General features: G+C 40.8%; 3 protein-coding genes across 6 annotated transcripts in view; 1 reads left to right on the top strand and 2 right to left on the bottom strand.

Moving 5' to 3' along the window:
* Positions 1-455: 455 nt before the first annotated feature.
* Positions 456-10,816, bottom strand: LOC116399839 (zinc finger protein ZIC 4-like). The gene is made up of 2 exons (XM_031877268.1): positions 10,061-10,816; positions 456-5,070 (listed from the first exon to the last, which is right to left on the bottom strand). The coding sequence occupies exons 1-2, from the start codon at positions 10,581-10,583 to the stop codon at positions 4,439-4,441; spliced, it is 1,155 nt and encodes a 384-aa protein (XP_031733128.1). The 5' UTR covers positions 10,584-10,816; the 3' UTR covers positions 456-4,438.
* A 2,571-nt stretch (positions 10,817-13,387) lies between these two features.
* Positions 13,388-22,684, top strand: part of vps8 (VPS8 subunit of CORVET complex) — a 53,968-nt gene continuing 44,671 nt past the window's right edge. For 3 of the 4 annotated variants that reach the window (XM_031877249.1, XM_031877247.1, XM_031877246.1), the window contains exons 1-6: positions 13,388-13,599; positions 15,076-15,144; positions 15,730-15,860; positions 16,030-16,126; positions 16,797-16,829; positions 17,007-17,061. In XM_031877249.1, coding sequence (XP_031733109.1) covers positions 13,528-13,599; positions 15,076-15,144; positions 15,730-15,860; positions 16,030-16,126; positions 16,797-16,829; positions 17,007-17,061 — 457 coding nt within the window. In that variant the 5' untranslated portion in view covers positions 13,388-13,527. The remainder of the gene's footprint in view (positions 13,600-15,075; positions 15,145-15,729; positions 15,861-16,029; positions 16,127-16,796; positions 16,830-17,006; positions 17,062-22,684) is intronic. The other variant, XM_031877248.1, reaches the window with a different exon arrangement.
* On the bottom strand, positions 19,448-22,335 carry LOC116399828 (DELTA-stichotoxin-Hmg2b-like). Its single transcript, XM_031877250.1, has 3 exons — positions 22,192-22,335; positions 21,138-21,250; positions 19,448-20,095 (listed from the first exon to the last, which is right to left on the bottom strand). The coding sequence occupies exons 2-3, from the start codon at positions 21,203-21,205 to the stop codon at positions 19,666-19,668; spliced, it is 498 nt and encodes a 165-aa protein (XP_031733110.1). The 5' UTR covers positions 21,206-21,250; positions 22,192-22,335; the 3' UTR covers positions 19,448-19,665.

Here is a 22,684-nt window from a genome sequence, read left to right as displayed (position 1 = left end):
AATGGAAAAAAAGAACAAAGCTAAGACTGAAAGAAAGTCTGCAAACATAACTTTGCATTGCAGAAACATGTTACTGTTTGTTTTTCTCTGCTGTTAGTCATCTCATGACCATGCAGATTTATCTTGTGACCCATTGTGAGGGTCCTGCCCCTCAGGTCAAGAACTACTGATTTACGAAGCCACAGTAAATTTAATACTGTTAATACTCTCTTAAATGCTGCATTCCACAGACATCAGAAAGTCAGAAATTCACATGTCACATAAAAGTGTACGCTTGCACAATCCCACCAGAAAATCTGAGAGACAGCGAGATCCCTCTTGTGGCACTGGCACTCTGTGGCACTCAGCGGCAGTCTGTGGCACTTCAGCGGCAAGCGTCAGCTGTGGCAGGCGAGCGGTACTAGTTCGGCACCCGTCAAGAAGCTGCGGAGCTGAGGGGGCGGAGCCACATTTCCTGAGATTCAATGAGAAATTCACTATAGGAGTTATTTGTATTGCTCTGTGAGGACTGCATGTGTCTCATGCTGTAAACCGGTGGACCGTTAATCTCCGTAACCTATCAGAAACTTGCTAGTGCCTCCAACCAGTAATGTGGGCTACAAAGTATTTTCAATAATTATTATTTTTTAAATACATTGACTTGTTAACTCGTAAACCACTCATTCAGTGTGTTTGTGAACTGTCTTTTAACCTTCTTATCACTGAGACACTGCCTGACTTGTGTCTCATGTCTTTTCTTGTTTAAACAGATGGACACGGGTCATCAGGTTTGGTGTAAAACAATCTCACACACTGTGTTGGGAAATGCAGATTGAAGATGCCTCCTAATTAGAAAATGTGTATGTTCTATGCAAACTTTAAACCAGGCTATTGATCCGATTCATGCCTGACGTCAATTCATCATTTAACCTAGCACCAGGCCACCGATTCATTTAGTTGGCCTGAATTATGTGGTTGGAAGCAAGTATCTGTCTAGCAAGCCCAACAGTTATCACCTACAGTTCAGCTAATGGTTCAGAAATATTGTAGGCAACTTACTTTGATGTTCATTTTCCAGAACATCAGATAGTCTTATGGTTAGAAAGTGGGCTTGGAGGGTTTATTTTGTCAAACTAGTGTTTCAAAGGGCTGCACAGCGGTGCAGTGGTTAGCACTGTCACCTCACAGCAAGAGTGTTGAGGTTTGAACGTCTGTGTCGAGTCTGCATGTTCCTGGTGTCAGCATGGGTTTTAACCATGCCGCTTCCTCCCACGGTCTATACAGCCATGCCGGTTAGGTTAATTAGTGACTCTAAACTGCCCAGAACGCGAGCCATTACAGATAATGGTTAGATAATATCCAAGGTCAAGAATGAGCTTTCATGTTCTGCTGGCGCCAAGTGAGACTGGCATCCAGGCATATGAATTTTAGCTGTTCTGTGGTCAGATTTTGCATCAAATCTTTTAGCTTCACACTTAACTCATCATTTAAGCCTTGTTCTTTTTAAGCCTAGAGAGAGCCTTGTTAATAATCGCGACAGACAGAGGCTGTAGGAATGTGTTTCACCTTTTTCCAGAGAGTCATTTACAAAAATCCATTAGTAAAGTCGACAAAAATGGTTGATAAAAACACTGACATTACTTTATTGCAAAAGCATGAACGTTTGTTGGTTCTAATTTCATTTCTTATTCACTTGTTTACTCACTTAGTGTTGCTAAACCAGAGGGTTGGGGTGGGAAAGAAAAGGTTAATCTCACAGGAGTTTTTGTTAGCTGTCTTCATCTTGCATTTTATCTGCTGCGTTGAATCTATGAACATTTTTTACAGACGGAACGTTTGGTTCAGTGGGTGTCTGAACTAGAAGCCTTCAATGACTTGAGATCAGGTGTTATACTGCATCACACAGCCTCTCTCTCATAAAAGTGCAGAAAAGGAACACAGAGATGTGCTATTCAATGATCATTAACTCTGATATGTCTGCTCTTTCGTGAGCTGAAATGATTGTGTAGAAGACAAATTGAATCAATCTGGGGACAGATCACAGAAGATTTGAAAGCAACAACCTAATTTGGGCAAGTTTAGAACTACTAGTATTTATTAGCTGAGAGCTTCTGAGCACTTGATATCACGAGGGGGCCCTTAACCTTAGTTAGCAAGTACCTTAGTTTCCCACAGGTACTTTTAATGTGTTTTTAACAAAAAAGCCAGTGGAGCACACTGGGAAGTGGCCTGATGGTATTTAAAAGGCAGCATCTAACTTGATGACAACTCACATCCAGATCAAATGCAATGGATTTTATTCTGCTCTTAGTTTGTGGTCGCAGACCAGGTACATCCACCCATCTGTATCTATACCAGCTTATCCGGAGCAGGATCACAGAGAGCTGGAGCCTATCACAACTCGTGAGAGAGGCATGGTGCACCAGTTCTGGTTACCAGTCTAGCACAGGACACATATGGACAGACAATCATTCACACTCACATTTACCAGTTTCCAATTAATCAGACCTAAAGGCTGTGTTTGGACTGTGGGGAGTCCGAGACCTTCTAGCAGTGAGGTGGTGCCGTGCTGACTGTGTAATAGTAATACAAACTTCATAATCTGGGTGTGAGTAGTCGCTCACTCATAGAGATTATTGCTTAAGAATCAAAACTTCAACGACACAATTCTGTTTTTAAAGTTCTGTTCTGTACTTATAATCGCACATGTACTGTCTCCACTCTCAGCTTTCAGATTGATTACTCACTCAATAGCTTTGTCGTTAGTAAACCTGAATGAAATTGAGACTCACAATTTTCAAATCACTCATACTGTTTTAAGTGAAATTCCTGTTTCATTCAACTTGGGTGCAGTTTTGTCCATCATCTGTCAGTATTAATAATGTACATGTTAATAGCTTGGGAAAAAAAAGAGTAAAAAGGTTTTAAACGAACGCCTTGTTAGACAAACTTACTTGGAAGAGAAAACAAAGATGAACGTTAAAATCATTTTCCAAACTATCCCTTGTGAACATCCATCACTTTGCCCTACTGTACTTAGTGTAGTTGTGCACCCAGTTTTCCTGTGCAACGAGGGATTATTAGACACATTTCAGGTGTGCTCACTTTCAGTTTTACCCAGGTTGTAAGACCTTTACTTTGTACTTTAAACAATCTGCTTCAAGTAGGTTTTCTCACATCCCAGGTTCAAATCCAGCTTGAAAGGAGCTACTTGTGGATGGATAATGTACATTGGTATAAGTTACTTATTCACCATTTAAATTGTTCTCAATGCAGTAAGTTCAAAACAGACATAAAACATTTTTTCCAAGCTGTAACACAATCTTACACAATACATTCTGCTTATTTCCTATATTCAATGATGCTTACATTGAGTCAATTTTCAAATCCACTTTTTATGGCGGCACCATTTGATCAAAGGGAAAATACTGGATGCCTTGTGCATCATTTAATATAGTTTCATGTTAAAGAAATATGTGTATGACATATAGTCATTTTGGAAACCTTGTGGTCTTCACTAAATTGCACATGGAGTGTAAACAGATACAGGTGATTAACCCACTGAGAGAGGTCCATAGGGTTGAAGAGGATAAGGAGACACTTGATGATCAGTACAAAGAAGGATCAGCCCAACTGTCTTTAAACTACAGTTTTACTGCTGGCTACTTTGTCAGATTAGACTGTGATTACAGAAAACAAGTTACTACCAACGGTTTGTAAGTAAAGGCCTCAGTTTGCTTCAAACAAAGTGCTTGTCGGATCACCTAACAACATCTGGAACCCCGGTTTTCGACAGTAGAATCAGCTGCTTTTTGTAACTATCTGAAGTTGTACAAACTAGTTTGTTAAAAACATACTGAGGCCATAACAGTCCCACCCTCACATCCACACCATGTGCCTGCTGTTGTGGACCATGTGTACAGTGCCATCAGTAGCTCAGGTTAACATTAACCACTTTCCATCAGTGTCAATGTAGCCCTTGAAATTGCTTCATCTAGGTGGAGCTCTTAGATAAACTGGTCAATAATATGTCTTCCTAGAGAGGTCATCATGTACACACACCGTCTTCATATTCTTTAACAGCAAGCAGAGCAGAACCCAACACCCCCTGGTCCATTTGTACAACGTTCTCCCCTTTGTTAGTCCAGGTTATCTAGCTGACACCGATTGGATAACTTGCAGTTTTTTGTCAAACCATTATGATGGAATTCCTCTTGTCCCTTCCGGCAACATTTGAGCCACTGATTTTTGGTCCACAGATAGTGACACTAGTCCACAGATAGTGATGACAGAGTAAAAAAGTCTCCATCTGATCACAGCCTGCTCCATCTCAGAGGGGCCACTGATGTTGAACCACAACTCTGCTGGTTCTGGAAATGTACAGCAACTATGATTCCACAGAGCATCCCTGGCCTGACAATATATGTTCTTCAAGTCCAAATTCCCCAGTCCCTCCATCCTACGTAACATACTCCTCGTCATCACTAGGTTCTGATTTGATGTGGTCTGGGTGAAGTAGAGGAAAATGCGGTGCTGTACTCCTGGTACAGACATACCACTCCTTAATGTTAGACAACTGAGGTAAGGCTGGGTTGACTGAGCGCTGGCTCCTTCGCCGGGTCCTACCACTCTGCTGCCTCTGGGCCAGCTGACTCTTCAGGCCTGACAGAGAGAGATCCAGAGGCATCGCCATTGGAGATGAACTCCGCAGAAGCAGCTTATGGTCAACTTCGCTGGCTGAGCTGATATCCAATGCGTGATTGGACAGAAGAGGAAAATGAGTGTTTCCATTGGCAAATGATGGAGAGAGGCGGTTCATTTTAAGGTTGAGGGGCTCTAGGAGAGCTTGATGAGGTTGTTGGAGTTGATGAGGGATGGTGTCGTACACGTCCCGGGGTTCAGAGGTAGGTGACGACTTGACGTGAACCTTCATGTGTTTGCGCAAGGAGCTGGGGTGGGTGTAGGACTTGGTGCAGCCCAGGGCCTTGCAGTCGTAGGGCTTCGAGGCTGTGTGGACCTGTGAGTGCTTCTTCCGGTCGCTGCTGTTGGCGAAGCGTCGCTCGCAGAACTCACACTGGAATGGCTTCTCACCTGCAACACAAACATCCCACTCACTGTTATCACACTCTAGAATGGGCCAGTAATTAATGGTACACTTGAAGGGACACCAACTTTTCTCTAACACCCACACATATGGCACTGACTGTGATTTGACCTATGGTGCGTTGAATGTATTGTGCCAAAAGGAACTCTTATTCATTGAATGTGGGGCTTTGTTCAGGTAAAAGAATTAAAATTAAATCTTGAGGATTCTTGAGAAATTCTATATGTAAATGTTCCTTTAGTATCCAAAAAATTGTTATTTCACTAAGACTGTTCAGACATTAATTACAGAGCAAAATAATGTATAGTTTGTATATTACAAGTAAAGTCACTTATTGCCATAACACAAAGACAACGCGGTAACATTGGTGTGGGTTAACAATATGGTGTACTGTATGGGATTGAATGGAAATACCATACTGAAATTAAAGAAAGAAATTATATTGGAATATGCTTTTGCATTGAAAAACGGTCCTGTACAAATATAAGTTAAATGATTTGCCTTGCAAGAGGTGAGAGGTAGGCTTATAAAAAGGGAAAGAGGTTTGCCACTTTTCTGTTGATATTCTGTGTAATAGGGGATGGCCTATACAGTATATTGGAAAACTGACAATATTAATAGTGTCAACCAGTGACATGAGTGCAGCTCTGTATAGTACATAAAGAAATCCTCCCTACATTATTATTTGAACTCCAAGGCAACAAATTATTTGACGTTTTATAATAATTACTATATTAATAATAATTGGCGTTCAAAGCTAGCAGAAGCAACGTACTTTAGCTCTTACATTTTTTTTCATTTTTAAGCAATTCAGTTCAGCTTTAATTTCTGCCAGTTTAGATTTCAGCTTCCAGGTTTTTCAGCAGTGCAGGGCAATGCATCTGGGCTTTAAGATTTCTGCATTTTCAGCAGTGCTTTGCCATTCCATCTCAGCTGTCAGCATTCACGCGCATTTTCTGCAGGAATCGCATCCTCTAGTTCAGGGATTCCCAAAGTGTGGTGCGCGCACCCCGGTGCGCGAGCTGCCTCCAGGGGGTGCGCGAGAGGAAAAATGTAATGGTGGTCTAATGGTGTAATAATTGATATTAAATATAATTTTTAAAAATGTAAGTGGGATTTTTCACAAAAACATGAATTATAAAAATTCCCTTTGTAACATTTAAATTTAAAAACTTACAATTTAATAAATAAATGCACCAGACTGTCTTTTACGTACACACTAGCTAGCCTAGCTTGTGCAGCTATAACGTCAGCTAACAGCAACGTTCATGCAAATATGCTAAACTGGCTGAAATCGGGGAAACTGTCAGGTGGAACATCTGAAGCTATCAGTCATAAAAGAGGAGAGGGACAGAGAGAGAGAGAGAGGAATCGGAGGCGAGAGGAACGGAGAGGTGCACTGGGGAGAGACCGGGAGAAGAAATCGAGCCGGAGTCAGAGAAAGATGAGACGGAGGAGACCGAAAAGGAGGAAGGGATAGCACAGACAAATCGGGAGCACATAGGCCCATCGCGGAGTCAAGGTGAAAAAGAGGAAACGAGAGTGAGCATCAGACTGGGAAAAAAAAGAGGAAATATGATGAAAGGTATCTGGTCTGGGCTTCACTTGGATTGGCAATGCAGATTGCCCAAAGCCACAGTGTGTGGTGTGCAGTGAGTTTCTGGCTAACAGCTGTCTGAAGCCCTCTTATTTACGTCGCCACCTGTACACCAAGCATGCCAGTGCAAGTCGAAATTCCCTTACATTTTTTATATCGAAATAGGAGGAGTTACAAAACAGCCAAAAACAACTGCAGTCTCAGACATGGTCTACAAAAAACGCACTGCGGGCTTCATATCTGGTCAGTTACAGAATAGCAAGAAAGGGGCTACCGCACACAATCGCCGAAGACGAACTTTATTGTAATTCGATTCAGATTAATGTAACCGCTATGTATGGTTAATTGTAAATTTAATGTGATGCAATCTGCCTCTGAGCCTGTGCGTGTGTCCTCGCCATCCTTATTGCTCTTTAAAAGTGACGCCTTGTGTAACTGAAATATATTGAAACTTTGTTGCAGTGTTTCAGGGAGTTTTCACACCCGTAGTTCGTTTGCTTTGTTCCGATTCAGGGATTAATATGATACAATGTTGCAGTTGCCCCTTTGTTCGGTTTGTGTTCACACTGCCACATTTAACAGCAGACTAAATCTTGTAAACAAACGCCACGCGCGAGCAAACTGTTCTCTCATTGGTCCGATTGTTATGCGGCTATAAATAGGCTCTGTTGATTTTTTTTTTTTTAAGGTGTGGGGGATTGGGGGTGCGTGAACCCGGTTGGGATGTAGAAGGGGGTGCATGGCCTAAAAAGTTTGGGAAACGCTGCTCTAGTTATTTGTTGTGTTATCTCGTTGCTCAATTTGTTGTGAGCTGGAACGGGCAAGAGACATGATACTTTGCCCCGTAACATGGAAACGATGTACAAATACAAAGAAAACAAAGACTTTGAAAGGCTGGAACACCCACACTGAGTCCTTAACTTAAAATTTCACACATATCCAACTCAATTTGCTGTAAAAGAAAACCTCTCTTCAACAATAAAGGCCACCTTGATATATTTTTGGCTCATTTGCATAATCTTTAGAAGCATGCCATCTACTTTTCTACTTCCACTGGATTTCAAATGTATCAACACCAAATGTATAAAGGAGATACACAGACGCATTACAGTTGGGCAAGACTGGTTTAAAAACATTGCAGCCATCAATAAAAAGTATCTGCAAAGGGCGGGGCTTAGCAGGAAAATGGCCATAACTCATTTGTCCAATCATCCAAAATCTTGGTAGATATCTTCATGCATTGTGTGGTAGGCGGACCAAAGCATTTTGAGCCGACCCACAATGTGTATCTCTAAACCTGTTGCACAGAATTTCAACAACTTTGGTCAACATGCTCTGGGGGACGGTATTCAATAAAACCTGAAGGTTTCATATTTTTTGTGGGCTTGGTCTATCACATATTGGATCACAACTGAAGTTCTCATGAGCATCTTGATTAAAGTCAGTGGAGATAGCCTGCACCATGTCCTGAACAAGCACATTAGGCTTCGTTCACATCAAATAAAGCATAAATACATCCATGTGCGTATGGCTTATTACAAGTTGTATTCCAGAAATTTCAGCCTATTGCACCGACTTCTCTTTAGAGAGAAAAAAGGAACTTGGTGATTGAATAAATCTCCAGAGGGTAATATTATTTTCTAGGGTCCTCCGTTATTGAGGAAGTTTTTCATACTTGCTGTGAATGAATGATACCATTTTTGAATGCATCGTGGTGAACATGTTTTGAGTATTTTAAGAACACACAGAATACTGTTTTCAAAAGTAAGTAAAGTAAGTCTTCTTACAAATGACATTAAGATTTGACAAATAAATTTCAAAACACACAAACGTCATTGCAATATGTGTTTAGAATACATGAAACCCTGAAACCTGCTCATTGTTGCTTGCAGCTTTAATTTTTGGGTCATTAGAACTACTTGAATTCTGTTGGTTTAAATCCGGATGATTATACAATAATATAGCATCTTTGTTGTTAAAGGTTTGCAAAGAAGAAATACATTAAATAATTGTTCTCAATATATTGGTCGAAGACTTAACAAATATTTTATCAATTACAGGTCAAACGTGTGGGTTTAAGTCTGACAGTTTAAGTCTCTGATTTCTATGTTTTTGTTCGACCTTGTTTGAATTTTACTTCATTGTCTTAATGTATTTATTTTTTCCATCTATCTCTCTTCGTTGTCATTTGTTACATCACGTCAACTGTAATGGAAGTGTTTCTATATTCCCATGTAATGATAATGTATCATACTCTCACATCACATTTATGTGAGTGTACAGTTTTCTCTGGGTATGTATGTACCATACTAGTATTGCAACCTGGACCTAAAATGGATCAGTTATAGTGGTCACTGTGTGATGTTTGTTTTGTGGTGGTTTGTTAATAGAAAATATATCAGAAAATAATCACTGCTTTTTGGAGCTACTTTAAACTCTGCAGTATTTCCTGACCCCGAAGACATCCAATAGAGCTAAAAATGTATTTACCTAAACATATATTTAATTGGCAGTCTATTTATGTCTCCCTGAGCTATTGCAGTTTAATTCTATAGCTCTGCAATAAATACTTATGCATAAAGGTTCTGATGTTCCGTTATTGTTATATTTTGAGAGAATTGTTGATTCAATTTTATGGAGGCTGTAGTTTGGTGGTCCTAATAATACTTAAAAAATAAGGGACTGTTCAGCAACATGGCAACCCAAGAGTTGCTCTTATTGCTGAGTTATACTTGATCTATAAAGCATTAGTAAATAATTTATTAACCATTAACTAATGCGTTAGTTAAAGTTTATAATCCATTCACAAAGGGTGTCAAAATAGAGAGCAGCACTGTCTCACTGACTGAGTTAAATTAAGCTTTTTTAAATAACTGCTGACTGGTTTTACTTAATACCACATACACAGGCATCAAATAAGCTTGGGTGATTGTCTGATTCTGGGTAGTTGAGAAAAACAATAGAATTCCTGCAAACTGTGTTTCTATGCAGACTGGAATAACTAGGCACGTGTAAGTCTCATCACACTATTCTGTTGTGTACATCGAATCAATTTGATCGGGTACTTGTCCCTTTCTCTCTCTCACAATCCAGCTGCTTTGTCCTGCTTCCTGTCACCTTGCATGACTCCTAAGCTGCAGATTCAACCCATGATTCCTCTAGGAAACAAGGAAGCAATGGAGGCCGGATATAATAGGGTACTGAACTGAGCCTACGTAAACATGGAGGGGATTCCTAGCAGACTGGGAACAATATATATTAACCTCTTTATTCCCCGTCTCTGTCAGGGGGCTGCTGTCTTGGCGGATGACACGGATTTAAACACCATAAAGACTGTATCTCAGCGCTTTGTTTGTAGTCACACAATCATGAAACCCTACCAGTGTGCGTGCGCGTGTGGATCTTGAGGTTCTCGGAGCGTGCGAACATCTTGCCGCAGTTAGGAAATGCGCATGCAAAAGGCTTCTCCCCGGTGTGCACGCGAATGTGGTTAATGAGTTTGTATTTGGCTTTGAACGCCTTCCCGCCGCGCATACACTCGTCCCACATGCAGACATGACTGAGGGTCTCGAGCCCCGCTGCTACATGCTCGGTGGTGACGTGGTCCACCAGCTCGTGCATGGAGCTGAAAGTTTGGTCGCAGACGGATGTCCCCGTCCGCCCAAGCATCTGTCTCGAAGAAGTTCGGTCAATCCATTTACAGACCAGCTCAGTTTTGACGATAGGGCCTTTGGAGAAATCCAGCAGGCCGTCCATCCCACCGCAGACACCACCGTCGGCAGAAGCGGAGATACTAGTGGCTCTCGGCTGTGGTGGTGAGACGATGCTCGAAGCCCCGGAGTTGTTGTTTCCCAGCGGAGAGACGAGGCCATTGTGCCTGGCCACTACAGCCGTCCGCTTCATGCTCAGCACGGCGGGCTGCCCCGCTCCCGTCTCCAACTACAATCCTCTCTTCCACGTAAAACGAGTTAAATCCAACTGACAAAGCGTTCGCCGCTGACCCGCTTCCTTGTGTGTTTCGGTGAAAGGGAGAGCGCATGCGGCGGTGTCTTTACCCCCCGCTGTTCCGTATTAGATCCCGAGAGTCAGAGCCTCCATGCTTTTATTTACTGTGTGAATGGAGGTGAACGGAGTCGAAGAAATACAGCAGGCCGCGACCCAACACTGTCTGGGGGCGTCCTTGTCTCCTTCCCTTCTTCTTTCCTTTCTTCATTCCTTTTCTTATTTTTCAAATAACAGACCCACAATGTTATGGTACACACATGAATAAACAACTTCACATTTAGTAAGTAAACTCTGTCACTGGTTCATGTGGATAACCTAAGTTTAAGTTTAATTTTAAAGACATTCAAAATTATTATTAAAAAGATTACTATACAGTAATAACAGCTAAATATCCTTAAAGAATAAAAAGGAAAATAATAAAATAGTCATCACATTGTACTATGCATTCCACTACAGCTGCAGTTGTCAGATAAATATATGGAGTAATATCAGCATCTCTTTCAGAAATGTAGCGCAGTAGAAGAATATAGTAGCATAAAATGAAAACACAAGTACAGATAGCTCACAATTGTACTTACATAAAGTTCCAAAAGTCAGTCAATGTGTCAATATGAGGTATGTGTAGGATTTGAAGTCATTCTTTAGTTTCAGATATTACAGTACCTCTTGGTTTTAGCGCTGAAACGGTTGGGCTTGATCCCCTGCAATATTTTAACCCAAAATTGGAAATTATGTAATAATAATGTTAAGTTCATTTTTTGTTTTTTCTGAGCAGCATAACCGCACTGGTGTGGTTTGACTGGAGAACAGTGAGGACTTGCTTTTCTCCAGACCGCTGTGCTAAAGAACAAAGCCAACAAAACACAAATCAATGGCAACTATCAATATCTTCAGTATCAATTATTCTACACATTATTTCCTTGATTCATTGTTTAATCTACAGATGTCCGAAAATAAATGAAAATACTCTCAATTTTCTAAATCACAAAAAGATGGGATATTTTACTCAACCAACAGTCCAAAACCCCAACATTTTACAATAATATAAACTATATAAAAGCAGAAAATCTCATAATTGAGAAACTGGAATGAGTGAATAATATAAAGTGTTACAAGTTCAGAGGTATTTAAACCCATCATCTTCCCATCTGAAGAGAAGGGATGGGTGTAGGAAATCCTCGCTCAGGTGATTAACTGGTAGCAACTCACTTTCATTAAGGTTAAGTCTGTATCCTGAGAATTTGCCAAATTGAAATGTGCAACCCTGCCGGAAAAGAGAACACAGGATTATAAACATAAAGTAACAAATCATCTGCATATAACAAAAAATTGTGTGTCAAGCCTAGATGGGAAATACCTTCAAACTCCTCCTCGTAATTAATTAGAGGCTCCATCATAAGATTTCTACAAAAAGATTATAGTTGTTGTGGTAATGAACAACAATGCTCATTAGTGCTTGGTGTTTCAAAATGAATGTTTTAAAATGACTTGGAGCACTTTTATGTGCCCTCTATTATCAAAATATATTTGACCATTTTACAGTGTTGCCGCTGTTTAGGGACTGCCATGATCCTGAGTATCATCACAGCCTACACGTTACACTGATATTATTTCATAATTTTGCAAAAATAGCAGTATGTTTTCAGACAGTTTGTGAATTCTGTAGTTTAGAAACTTTATTCTGAACAATTTAACAAGAATGTGTTATTAGTGTAGTTCCTACCAGAAAAACCACAGTTTCCCTCAGTGTGAAACCATTTTATATTCTGGATAAAGTGCAGGTAAAAATGTTGCAGTCTTGGTTGATATATAGACTACAAACAGAATATATAAAACTTATTCCACAGTATAAATTGATCCAAGGATCATAATACAGGGAATACAGGGTTTGCTTTCAGTATACCAGCCTTGCAACTTCTGTTAAAATAAGAACATTTAATCATCTGTATACACGGTTGAGATGATGGCAATTTCAACAGCATTACAGTAGATAGATAAACAAATTAAAAAGGTAATTCTTTGTACAGATTCGTGTTCTCCATTAATGCCATTGCAATCATTTACATTTCACAGTAGGTAGGATATTGTTAATGAGATATATGAAACATATTTAAAAATATGAATATTTTGATAGCATTTCTGTGGATACCAGCTCACAGAAGGGTTAAGGTCAATGAAATTGTGGAGGCTTTAGCAAAATAGGCCCTGAAACACAGCAAATCTGAAGCAAATTGAATTATCAAAAGCAACATCGTTAAAGAGTGGCAGTGGCAGTGCAGGAAACATAGGCGGCACCTTCTCAAGCGAGAATTGGGCAAAGTGAGGACAGCTAAAAGGAGCGCTAAAGAGGAGTAGGACGTCTTAACAAGGCTGAGAGTAGGAGGTTCATAGAAGTAGAAGCTTAATGAAACACTGCATTTATTGAGTAAACATCCCTCAGGATTATGTGAACACTGTCAAGTAGAAGGATCAGTGGAGTAGAGAACGAGAAACATTCTTCAGAAAGATTTCAGAATGCTTGGAGTGGATGAACTGAGAAAAAAATATCTGACATCAGGTTAGGGAGTCAATTTTAATGTCTGAAACTGGGCTGCTCAAGAGAATGTAGTGGCCAGTGTTTTTCCGGTTTGTTTTCCATGTTTGTTTGGAAAAGGGGATAGATAACTCTGTTCCACCCTCCAACATAGTGGGTGGCGGTAATGCACATTAACGCGGGTTGCTATCCGCCATAAAACCAAAGAAGAAGAAGAAGTGGTTGTGATGGTAGTAGTAGAAGAAGAAGAAGAAGAAGCAGCCGCAGAGAAAGACAAGGCGAGCCCTTTCTGTGCATGTAAACACAGCGATGTCGGAGTCTCCGGACGCCCGCAGCTTACTCTCTGCTTCCTCCCAGCTCAACCTGATGGAGATGGACGCGGTGAGAGGCTTTATACATATCCTGGTGTCATGGCGAAGACTTGAGCGAGAATGAACTCACTCAAGTCCTCCGCAGCAGTCTGTTGTTTGACCATCGTCTATATACCAAGATGGTTAACAAGATTATTTCCTCTGTGTCAAATGGGGAAAACACGATTTTGCTAATAATCAACCAAACACTAGCTCGTGACATTCCAAATGAAGCCCAGCTACGCATGTTGGATTCTCCCATAGAATAGTATGGTTGAATTTCTGCGCTGTCGTGTTATTTAACTGTACTAACGTAAAGCGAAATGCCGTATGGACACCGGCTTCAGCTGAAACCACTATTGTTACCCAAGGTCCCAAGGTTGACTTTTGTGACTATATCAACACATTTATGAACAGACTGACGTTAGTCTATTACAACGGCCTAAAGTCTGAATTTATCACGTGATCATGCAACGTTATTGTTTTGGCACATGGTTTGCGGCGCAGCTCATGTCAAGACGTAGCGAAACATTTATTCAAACCAGAAATGTTGGCACTAGCTTCAGACAGTGAAAGAATAAAGCCTTTTCTTCCACTTATTTTCACAAGTTTGGTATAGTTTTAATTGTGCAACTGTCCCGTCAGTGGTGCGTTCACGCGCCGTCACTTCCCCTTGTGTTTTTACACGCCCAAAAACAGAAATAAACTTACTAAAACGGTTGTTGTTTCCAAGTGATTTCAAGCATATTGTTTGTTATTAATGAGAGGTGATTCACAACATATGATAATTCCGAGTGTATACATACTATCTGCAATTGTACCAGTAAGACTGTGACAGTCTGAGTTAAACTAATAGGTTGGCAGCATTTCCTATACGCCTCTGTGCATCATGGATCACCACCACAGGTGATTTCACCTCTGATCTGGGAGAGTATTCACACATGATGTCATCTTACCACCAGGACTACTGCTAAATGTCCCTGAAGGTTCCTAACTAGGACTTTTCTCTTACCTGTTCACAGAGCCGCTGAGGTTGGTCAGGTGGACCCTGTTGCTTTGGATGACATCATTTTTTATGAATAAGCCCACTGCTATGTTTGTAGTTGATTGACTTCATCAATATTGACATGTCAATTATATTGTATGTTTTGCATCACATACCAGCATGCAATATTTTTTTCCAGCTGTCAAAACTATTTTTCATACTTGTACGTATATATATGACACTTCTACATACAGCACATCCTCACATGCATGTTTTCATTTTCACTGAAATAACAAAGGTGAAGTCTTTGACAGTTAATAAAGGCTAGTTAGCTGCTCAGTGGAAACACAGCTATTCACAGGGCTCTGCCAAGATTTGGACTCTGTTTCGGCTTCTCTGTAAGGGGTCTGCATGGGATCATCCCCGGGAATGTTGATAAATGTTGATTTTTGATAAAGAAAGCACAAAGAAACAAATAATGCTTTCTAACCCTGCGTGTTTTTGTAATATTTCTGTTCTCAGATCGATGATAAGGAGTTCGACATACCCCAAGTAGACACACCTCCCACACTGGAGAGCATCCTTAATGAGGTAAGTACTCTATGACTACTACCCTATACTGCACTGTCAACAGAATAACGACAACTTTTTGAAAATAAGATCAACATTTAGAAGCTGCCCCACCTCTCCAAAGAACCAGGGCTGTATTGGAAACAGGTCTTTTACAGACTTTAATTCTATTTCCCATCATACCATAGTAAGAATCCTCCCTGAAAACTGATCACTTCCTGCTGTCTTGATAAATTCAGTATAATGTACATTTCCACAACACTTACTCCACCAGTACAACATGTCATACTCTGATTAAAAACAGCATCTTTTTGCAGTTAAAGTGGTTGAAATCAGCCAGGATAAAGTTTTGGCCATCCAGTAAAACAGATTGAAGTCATTTGTGATATTGAGAAGAAACCTTCGGCAGCAGTCAGGCATATTAGAAGGAATTCACTCGGCAGGTAGAAGGTTCTTACAGAAAGTAGTCGTGTATCAGATAAACATATTTGGTTGTGGATCCCCTCCACTGTGGATGTAGGAGAACCTTCTAGCTTAGGTGTGTTTGTTTTGTTGTCCTTTGCCTAGCTAAGAAGTGTTTATTTTTTACTATTGTCCTGTGTGCAGCTTGAGGATGAGGAGGAACCATTTGTGTTGGAGGATACTTGCATGCTAAACACAGACAACATGGATGCTCACTCATGTGACACCTCCTCTCTGGCCAGCTCTGACAGTGGAGACCCAGCACACCTCAAAAGGCATGAACACACACACACACACCTACATTACTTTTGGTGCATTGCTTCTTGTAGTATGTACAAGTATAACATAGAAACTGTCTTTGGTGTGTGTGTGTCTGTGTGTCTGTGTGTGATCTGTGTACATGTGTTTGCGTGCGTCTGTGTGTGGACATGTACACGTGTGAAGGAAGAGGAGGACAGTCGATCTGAATGCGACCGTTCATGGATCTGTTCTTCGACACAGCCTGCTGAAGGGCATCTCTGCACAGATCGTTTCTGCTGCTGTAAGATGAACAGCAAACACACACACACATACACAATCACACACATATATAGAGAGAAAGGACTCAGTCTTTGACAAAAAAGGACTGCCTTAATTTAAGTGTTTTAATGCCTCCATGCCGACACCAGAGGCGTTATGTTTTTGGATTGTCTGTCCGCCCGGTTGTCATGATGTATCTCGGGAACTTTTGAAGGGAATTTGCTACAAATGTCCATTTGGATTTAGGATGAACTGAGAAGAAGTTGGTGGCCACTGTGATCTCACAAACACATTTTTGGCCTCAAATCAGTGATTCATAATTATGACAATTTCACAAATATGTCTAATAGGATCAAATTAAGTGATGACATTTTGGACAGACATGGATGTAAACCATAACATACATGACTGAGGTGTTTTTTCTAGTTGATTAGAGTGCAGCTTCAGTACATTGTTTAGATGTGAAGATGTTAACAAAATGAAATGATAAAGCATCCCAAAATCATGAATGCATTCATAATTCATGTTTATATTTGATGAAAGTCATTCTATTTGTCTGTTTTTTTTTTTTGTTTTTTTTTTTAAACTGAATTCTGTATTTTACTACTAGCTTCAGAATTGTACATTTGTTGCAGTAGACTAATGCATTGATGTATTCAAGCATAATAAAAACACTTGCATATTTTCTTCAGGACAAAGTGGATGCTGGACTGCCAACTGCTATAGTGAGTATTTTGTTTTCCAACAATGAACTTAACTGAACAAAGAGAGGTGGTATTAGTGTAGAGGAACATTTGGTAACGTACTATGTCAAGATGATTGTCTGCTCTATGTATTGCGGATTATGTCTGCTCTATGTATTGCGGATTATGTCTTCTAAATTGTCTATTCTTTTTGTTCAGACCGTGTCGGGTGTGATTGCTGTAGGAACGTCTCATGGTCTGGCTCTGGTCTTCGGTGAGTCCAAATTTGATTATGCTCCTTTTATACACACAGTGGTGTAAATTATATTTTCACATTTTTACAATGAAAATGTCACAGAAAAAGTTTAGATGACATTGATTAAGTTCAGTTCCCGGTTACTTCTTGTTATCACAATCATGCATAGCCAAAGCAGTGGTGTGCCTTACTGTCTGCATCAGGGTCATTTTAGATACTACCTCTAGGGGGTGTTAAAGTCTGAAATGTTCTAATTGTGCACCAAATGGTTTTAATGATAACAAACTGAAATGACTGCCCTCAGTTTGTAGTAACACCCATATTCAGTACCTTTTTAGACTTACTAATGTCAGTGATCACAGCTTTGAGGCTGAATGAAGGTATTAAACACCTAGATTTGGATAGTTGCACCCTTTTGCTTCTTGTAGATCCTCAAAAGCTTGTGGTCTCAAAGCCTCACACTTGGCAGTGTGCCTTCCACTGAGCACCCTCTTCCAAGCATAATTCTATTGAAATCAGGGCGGGACTGGCCATCTGATGACCGGGCACTTCCATGGTGGGCTGACCTGTCTTTTGGGATGGCATGATTGTCAGGTAGGCTAGATCAGCCTATTAGATTCTTAATTGACACTGGGCTGGCCCAATCACATCTTTAAACCCCTCCCAATCTGGACTCAGTGCCTTCATTAAACAGAGCGTATAAAAAACTAGAGTGCCATATTGGATAAGACAGCAAGAAAGGCGCGGAGAAATTATGGGCCAAAAAAAGACAGGCCCTTCAGACAGAATGGTGTGGGCGTCCGAGGCTACATTCCCAAATATTTTATGAACAGCGTTGGACTTTTCAGACCTTTTAACGACTCGCTGCTCAGAGTCAACTCTGGCAGCAGCACAGCGTCTCTCCATCTGCTGTCTCGTTGTGCTTAGGCTTGAGTCTGTTACTATGGTTATGGGAATTGCTGTCGCCAGGTCATCTGAAGCTCAACAAAAATGAATGTGAATGTACGATATTCTTTGTAACTCAACAGTCTGTCAAAATAAATGCAGATCTTTGTGTGTTTGCGGGGGAATCTGATGGTCAGCACTGAGTGACGCATGTTACAGCTGGAAGGGTAGAGGAGAAATGGCAGAGCGTTCATATCCAGGTGGAGAAATACAAATCCTATACTATCCTATACTTAAAGGCCCCAGGAAGAGTGCCAAGCAAATTTTACATAGTGGCCAAATAGAGGAATTACATTCATGGTCCGTCAAGTGACTCCATGGGGCTCAAAAAACATTCATTGTGAAAAAGACGTCTGCAAATCAGTGGGGAATGTTTTTGAGGTGATTCAACCTCTCAATACAAATACATGAATAGCCCTTATTTAAATCATTATGTCCTAAAAGTTGTAAAATGCACTAACAGTTATTTTCCTTCCTCTGTTCCTGTGAATGAGAACGAGGCTAGACTGAGGGCTGGTAGGTGGGGCTAAAGCAAACGCTAGTGTGCTTGCTCTATGGGCCCCATGGATGCTAAGGATCCCCGTAAGATCTGGATAATTTCATCTGAATTCTGTACTCAGAAGAAATATATATATTGTAAGTCATTTACAGTAAATATTACAATATTAATCGTATTTTCTGTTTAAAAAGTACAGAAGATAGCATGTAACTTTACGACACACACCCATCTCTTAAGTGGTTATGTTTCCAGTCTGATCTGGAGCACACACCTGATAGGTATGTAGTTCGCTTGCATGGTAAAATTAAATGCTTGCTGTTAAGCCACGGTGTCTCTCTCTCTGATCTCTGCCATCATTACGGTTGAATTTTTCCTCATTCAGCTTAAACACTCCCCACTGAAAATGTTTTGAGAAGGGTTTTTGATGTCCATCAGTTGGGGAATTTTACAAAACAAATACGCTTCCAATATATTAAATGTATCAATCCACACTGAATCTGTGAGACGCGTGCTGCTTTAAGTGAAGCGTCATCTGCATAGACAGCTGTTAAAATCACACAAATATCCCGGTGTTTATGTGTTTTGAACTTACTAACTGTAGGCTCGTTGGACATGAGCCAGTCCTGATCAGAAACGATCACCGGCGATCGGTGCACAATGCATGCTGGTTAGATTTGTGTCCGACTTGATCCCGACTTGCTCTGACAACATGCGCACGTGGTAAACGATCACCACACGAGATCGAGGTGGCCGCAGTTTTTAGAGCCATGCGCCACAGTTGCTCTTCACCAACTGCATGACCACAGGGCATGATGGGAAACGTCTGGCTGTCGCCAGATCAAAGAGCTAATTGACTATGTATGGGTACAAAATAAATTCATTATATTTGCTTCATTTACATTGTGTCAGAGAGAACACAATACATTTATGACCATTTTCATGAAGACGTGATCTGAAGGACACAAAAAGTATTTTTTATTTAGGCATCAACTTTTTTTTAATCACACCAAAAATCAACATTTTTTAGACTACAATCATGTATAACTCATATGTTAACTATATTGATTAAAAAGCACCTCTGCAGCTAGTGACCAGTTGATTGAGCTTTACTTATATTGAAATATTTTATTACAATTACTGTGATCATCTGGTTAGGATAGGATCTGGCTTCCTTTGCCTTAATACATGCCAGCATCACTGATATCCACCCTAAGGACTGCTTCACCTGAGTCTGACATGGAGGCACTGACAATAACATCATAGTTGCCCTCATAAGAAATGCAGGAGCCATCAGCCTTTGCTCTTACAAAATTATTTTCACTTCCATTGTACATGACATCATAAAGATCGTAGTCGCAGTTGTTTCCTCTGTCAAAGATCCCCACAGCAAACCAGTTGGAGTAGAGGTTTCGATCGTAGGGCACGGAGAACATGACAGCCATGGAGTGACTGTAGTAGTTCAGGTCGGCGTTGAAAAGGTCGTAGGTGAAGACGCTGACGGCACCGGTCGCACTGCCAGTGGTCTTGTTGAACAATGCACTGCCATTTGAGTAGGGACCCACCATGGGTGGCAGAGGGACCTCACAGCAGCCGCTCTCAGTGAACACCCTGAACACAGGGACAAAACATTTGGGACAGGGTCTTTCACAAACCTTCTCCAAATCATTCCATAGATTTAGTGGTGTCATGTCATTCCATCCAGCTACAAGAACCCAAAGTGAGGTCAGCCCCTGCACTCTGCGTTCCATCCCAAAGGTGTTGGATGCGTTTGGGGTCAGAGCTCTGACAAGTTCTTCTACACTAAAGTGGGAAAACCATGTTTTTATGGACCTGGCTTTGGGCAGGAGATCATTGTAATGTTGAAACAGAAAAGCTCAAACCCAAATCTGGAAGCACGCTATTGTCTACAATATGTAGAAAAAATGTCCGTGCATTGGAACTATTGGCCACAATTGATACTAGTTTGGCTTCTTAAAAGTGGCGCGATTGTGTCCATGTGACTATTCACTCTGACCAATCGGTGGTCTGATCTGCAGTGTTGTAACTCCACCTTCTAGTATCGCCTCAGCTTGCTTAGAACCTCGACCCAATAAAAGTACCTGGTAAAGTCACTTAAGTCAGGTCAGTTTTACTAATGGGAACAATGTAGTTTGAGGTGGTGGCACCTGCAAGTGAATCAACTCCATCTATCTACCTGGTATTGTCCTGTCTCTGTCTATACTGTTCAAACAACATTGATTACACGTCTGTCTGTCCTGGTGGAGGGATAGAGGGAGTCGTATGCTGTATGGATTGTAAAGGCTTTTTAAGGCTAATTTTTTGGACTGCATAGATTAAATTGACACAACTTGACTCTAAGATAGCAATGCAGCTCTAAAACTAAAAACTGATGAACACATCAGTGATGAGTGAAGGTTGGCAACACTATTGATGAGTAGATGACTTTAGTAAATCAGATGTCCAGGCGTGTTAATCAGGTTTTAGTGTCCCCTTGCTACTTCCCTGTACATCTTTTTGCACTGTGTATGTTTTCTTTCAAGCTAGTGTTTGGTACTGCTCTTACAATATACAACCAGGAAACTGCTAATGTCAGGTGTATATGTACTCTCAATACCTTATGAAATAGACATGAGCAAAAGCAATGCATAACCTTGGGTTGGAGAGAGTGTAGCAGCCAGAGTTGTTGTTAATCTCAACGGAGCAAATGCGATGAGGCATTGTGATGAAGTGTGGAGTGGCGGCCGGGAGGAGGCTGGCTGTGACCTAGAGACAACACAACATCATTTCAGAGTGACATTTTGTCTTTGTAGAGAGCTTTGGTGTGATTTGCTAAAAATCTAAAGTCAAAGGCATAATTTACAAACCGTGTGCGCTTAAGATGACAAATAAGGCTGCATTATAAACTTCTGTGTTAATTTGCAGTGTGTTGAGCTCTCAGGGCCAACTGAGAGTTTACATGCACTTTACTCTTGCCTAGTCAGGCCACACGATGTTTTAGCGCCAAAGAAAGGTCTGGCTACAAATATCATTCTGGTTTAGAATCAGAATAAGAATCTCAATTGTCTTCGGCGGCGCTAAGCACAGGATGCAGTGATGGTGCCCCAAAAAAACTAGCAGATAAGCAGGACAATGGCGGCTGAAATAGGCAACCAATAGCATTCTTATACTACAGTGTACATCCAGTTAGTCAGACTATATGCTCTTTAGTTGATTGTGTGTACATGTGCGCACAAAACTGTCGGGGCTCTCAGTTGAAGCCAGATTACATTCCCATGTTAAAATATATCAGAATCCTTTTTCTGGTCTTTGAGAGCACGCTGGTCAAACATCGTTATCCCCAGGTTTGCGTATAGACAGCAATTTGTTTTCCCAAGAGCTAAGACCGCTCTGTCCATGTCTTTTGTAGAACGTACTGCGTCATCAATGTGTAGTTGTTTGGCACACTCTTTGCTTTATTTTCTGTATATTATATGTGCTAATCAGAGCAATCTATTGATAGTATTAACCGTTTGTTTGTATTTGACTCTTGCTTGTATTAATGTTTTATGTGGACACTTATAATGTTCGGGACCTCAGTAAGATCAGCTACTGCTTTGGCAGAAGAAGGAAATAGACCTCATGAAACTTACAACAATATTAGCAACATCAGCCCACACGCTGAGCTGGAATAACTTCTTCTATCTAAAAGTCACAGGAGTACTTACCTTTTTATGATCCGCAAAGTAAAAAAAAAAGAAGCTAAAACCAGTTGTTGGAGCTGAAAGAGTTGGTCCAGGTTTAAGGCAGGATGTGGTGGTCAAGTCACATTACACTTTGAGCTGCTCACACCAGGTTTTATTGACTCAGGTAATCGGGACCTTCAGGCACCAGTTGACTCCCTCCTTATCTCCTGTCCAGTATCAGCTCCCCCCTCTCTGTTCCTGGACCTCGCCAACACCTTATCACCATGCAATGATTGGATCGTAGTGATTACATCAACGTTAGCTTTTATTTGGACCTTCTTTTGTTTGAACCTTTTAAAAAGGGTATCCATTGTTTGTACAAGGCGTCCCCAGGAGGGTAAGGACTGAGTGGCCTGCCATGCTCACTGGGTAACTCTACAAAATTGAGTATGAGGAGGAGCAATACGCTAATGAATTGACTGACCATGAAATGAGACTGCTTAGTGACCAGTAGTTGCCATAAGATAACACCCTT

The sequence above is a fragment of the Anarrhichthys ocellatus genome, unplaced genomic scaffold (genome assembly GCF_004355925.1).
Source record: "Anarrhichthys ocellatus isolate YVR2014 unplaced genomic scaffold, GSC_Weel_1.0 scaffold131, whole genome shotgun sequence".
Classification (NCBI taxonomy): domain Eukaryota; kingdom Metazoa; phylum Chordata; class Actinopteri; order Perciformes; family Anarhichadidae; genus Anarrhichthys; species Anarrhichthys ocellatus.
This window is presented reverse-complemented; position numbering and strand designations above follow the sequence as displayed.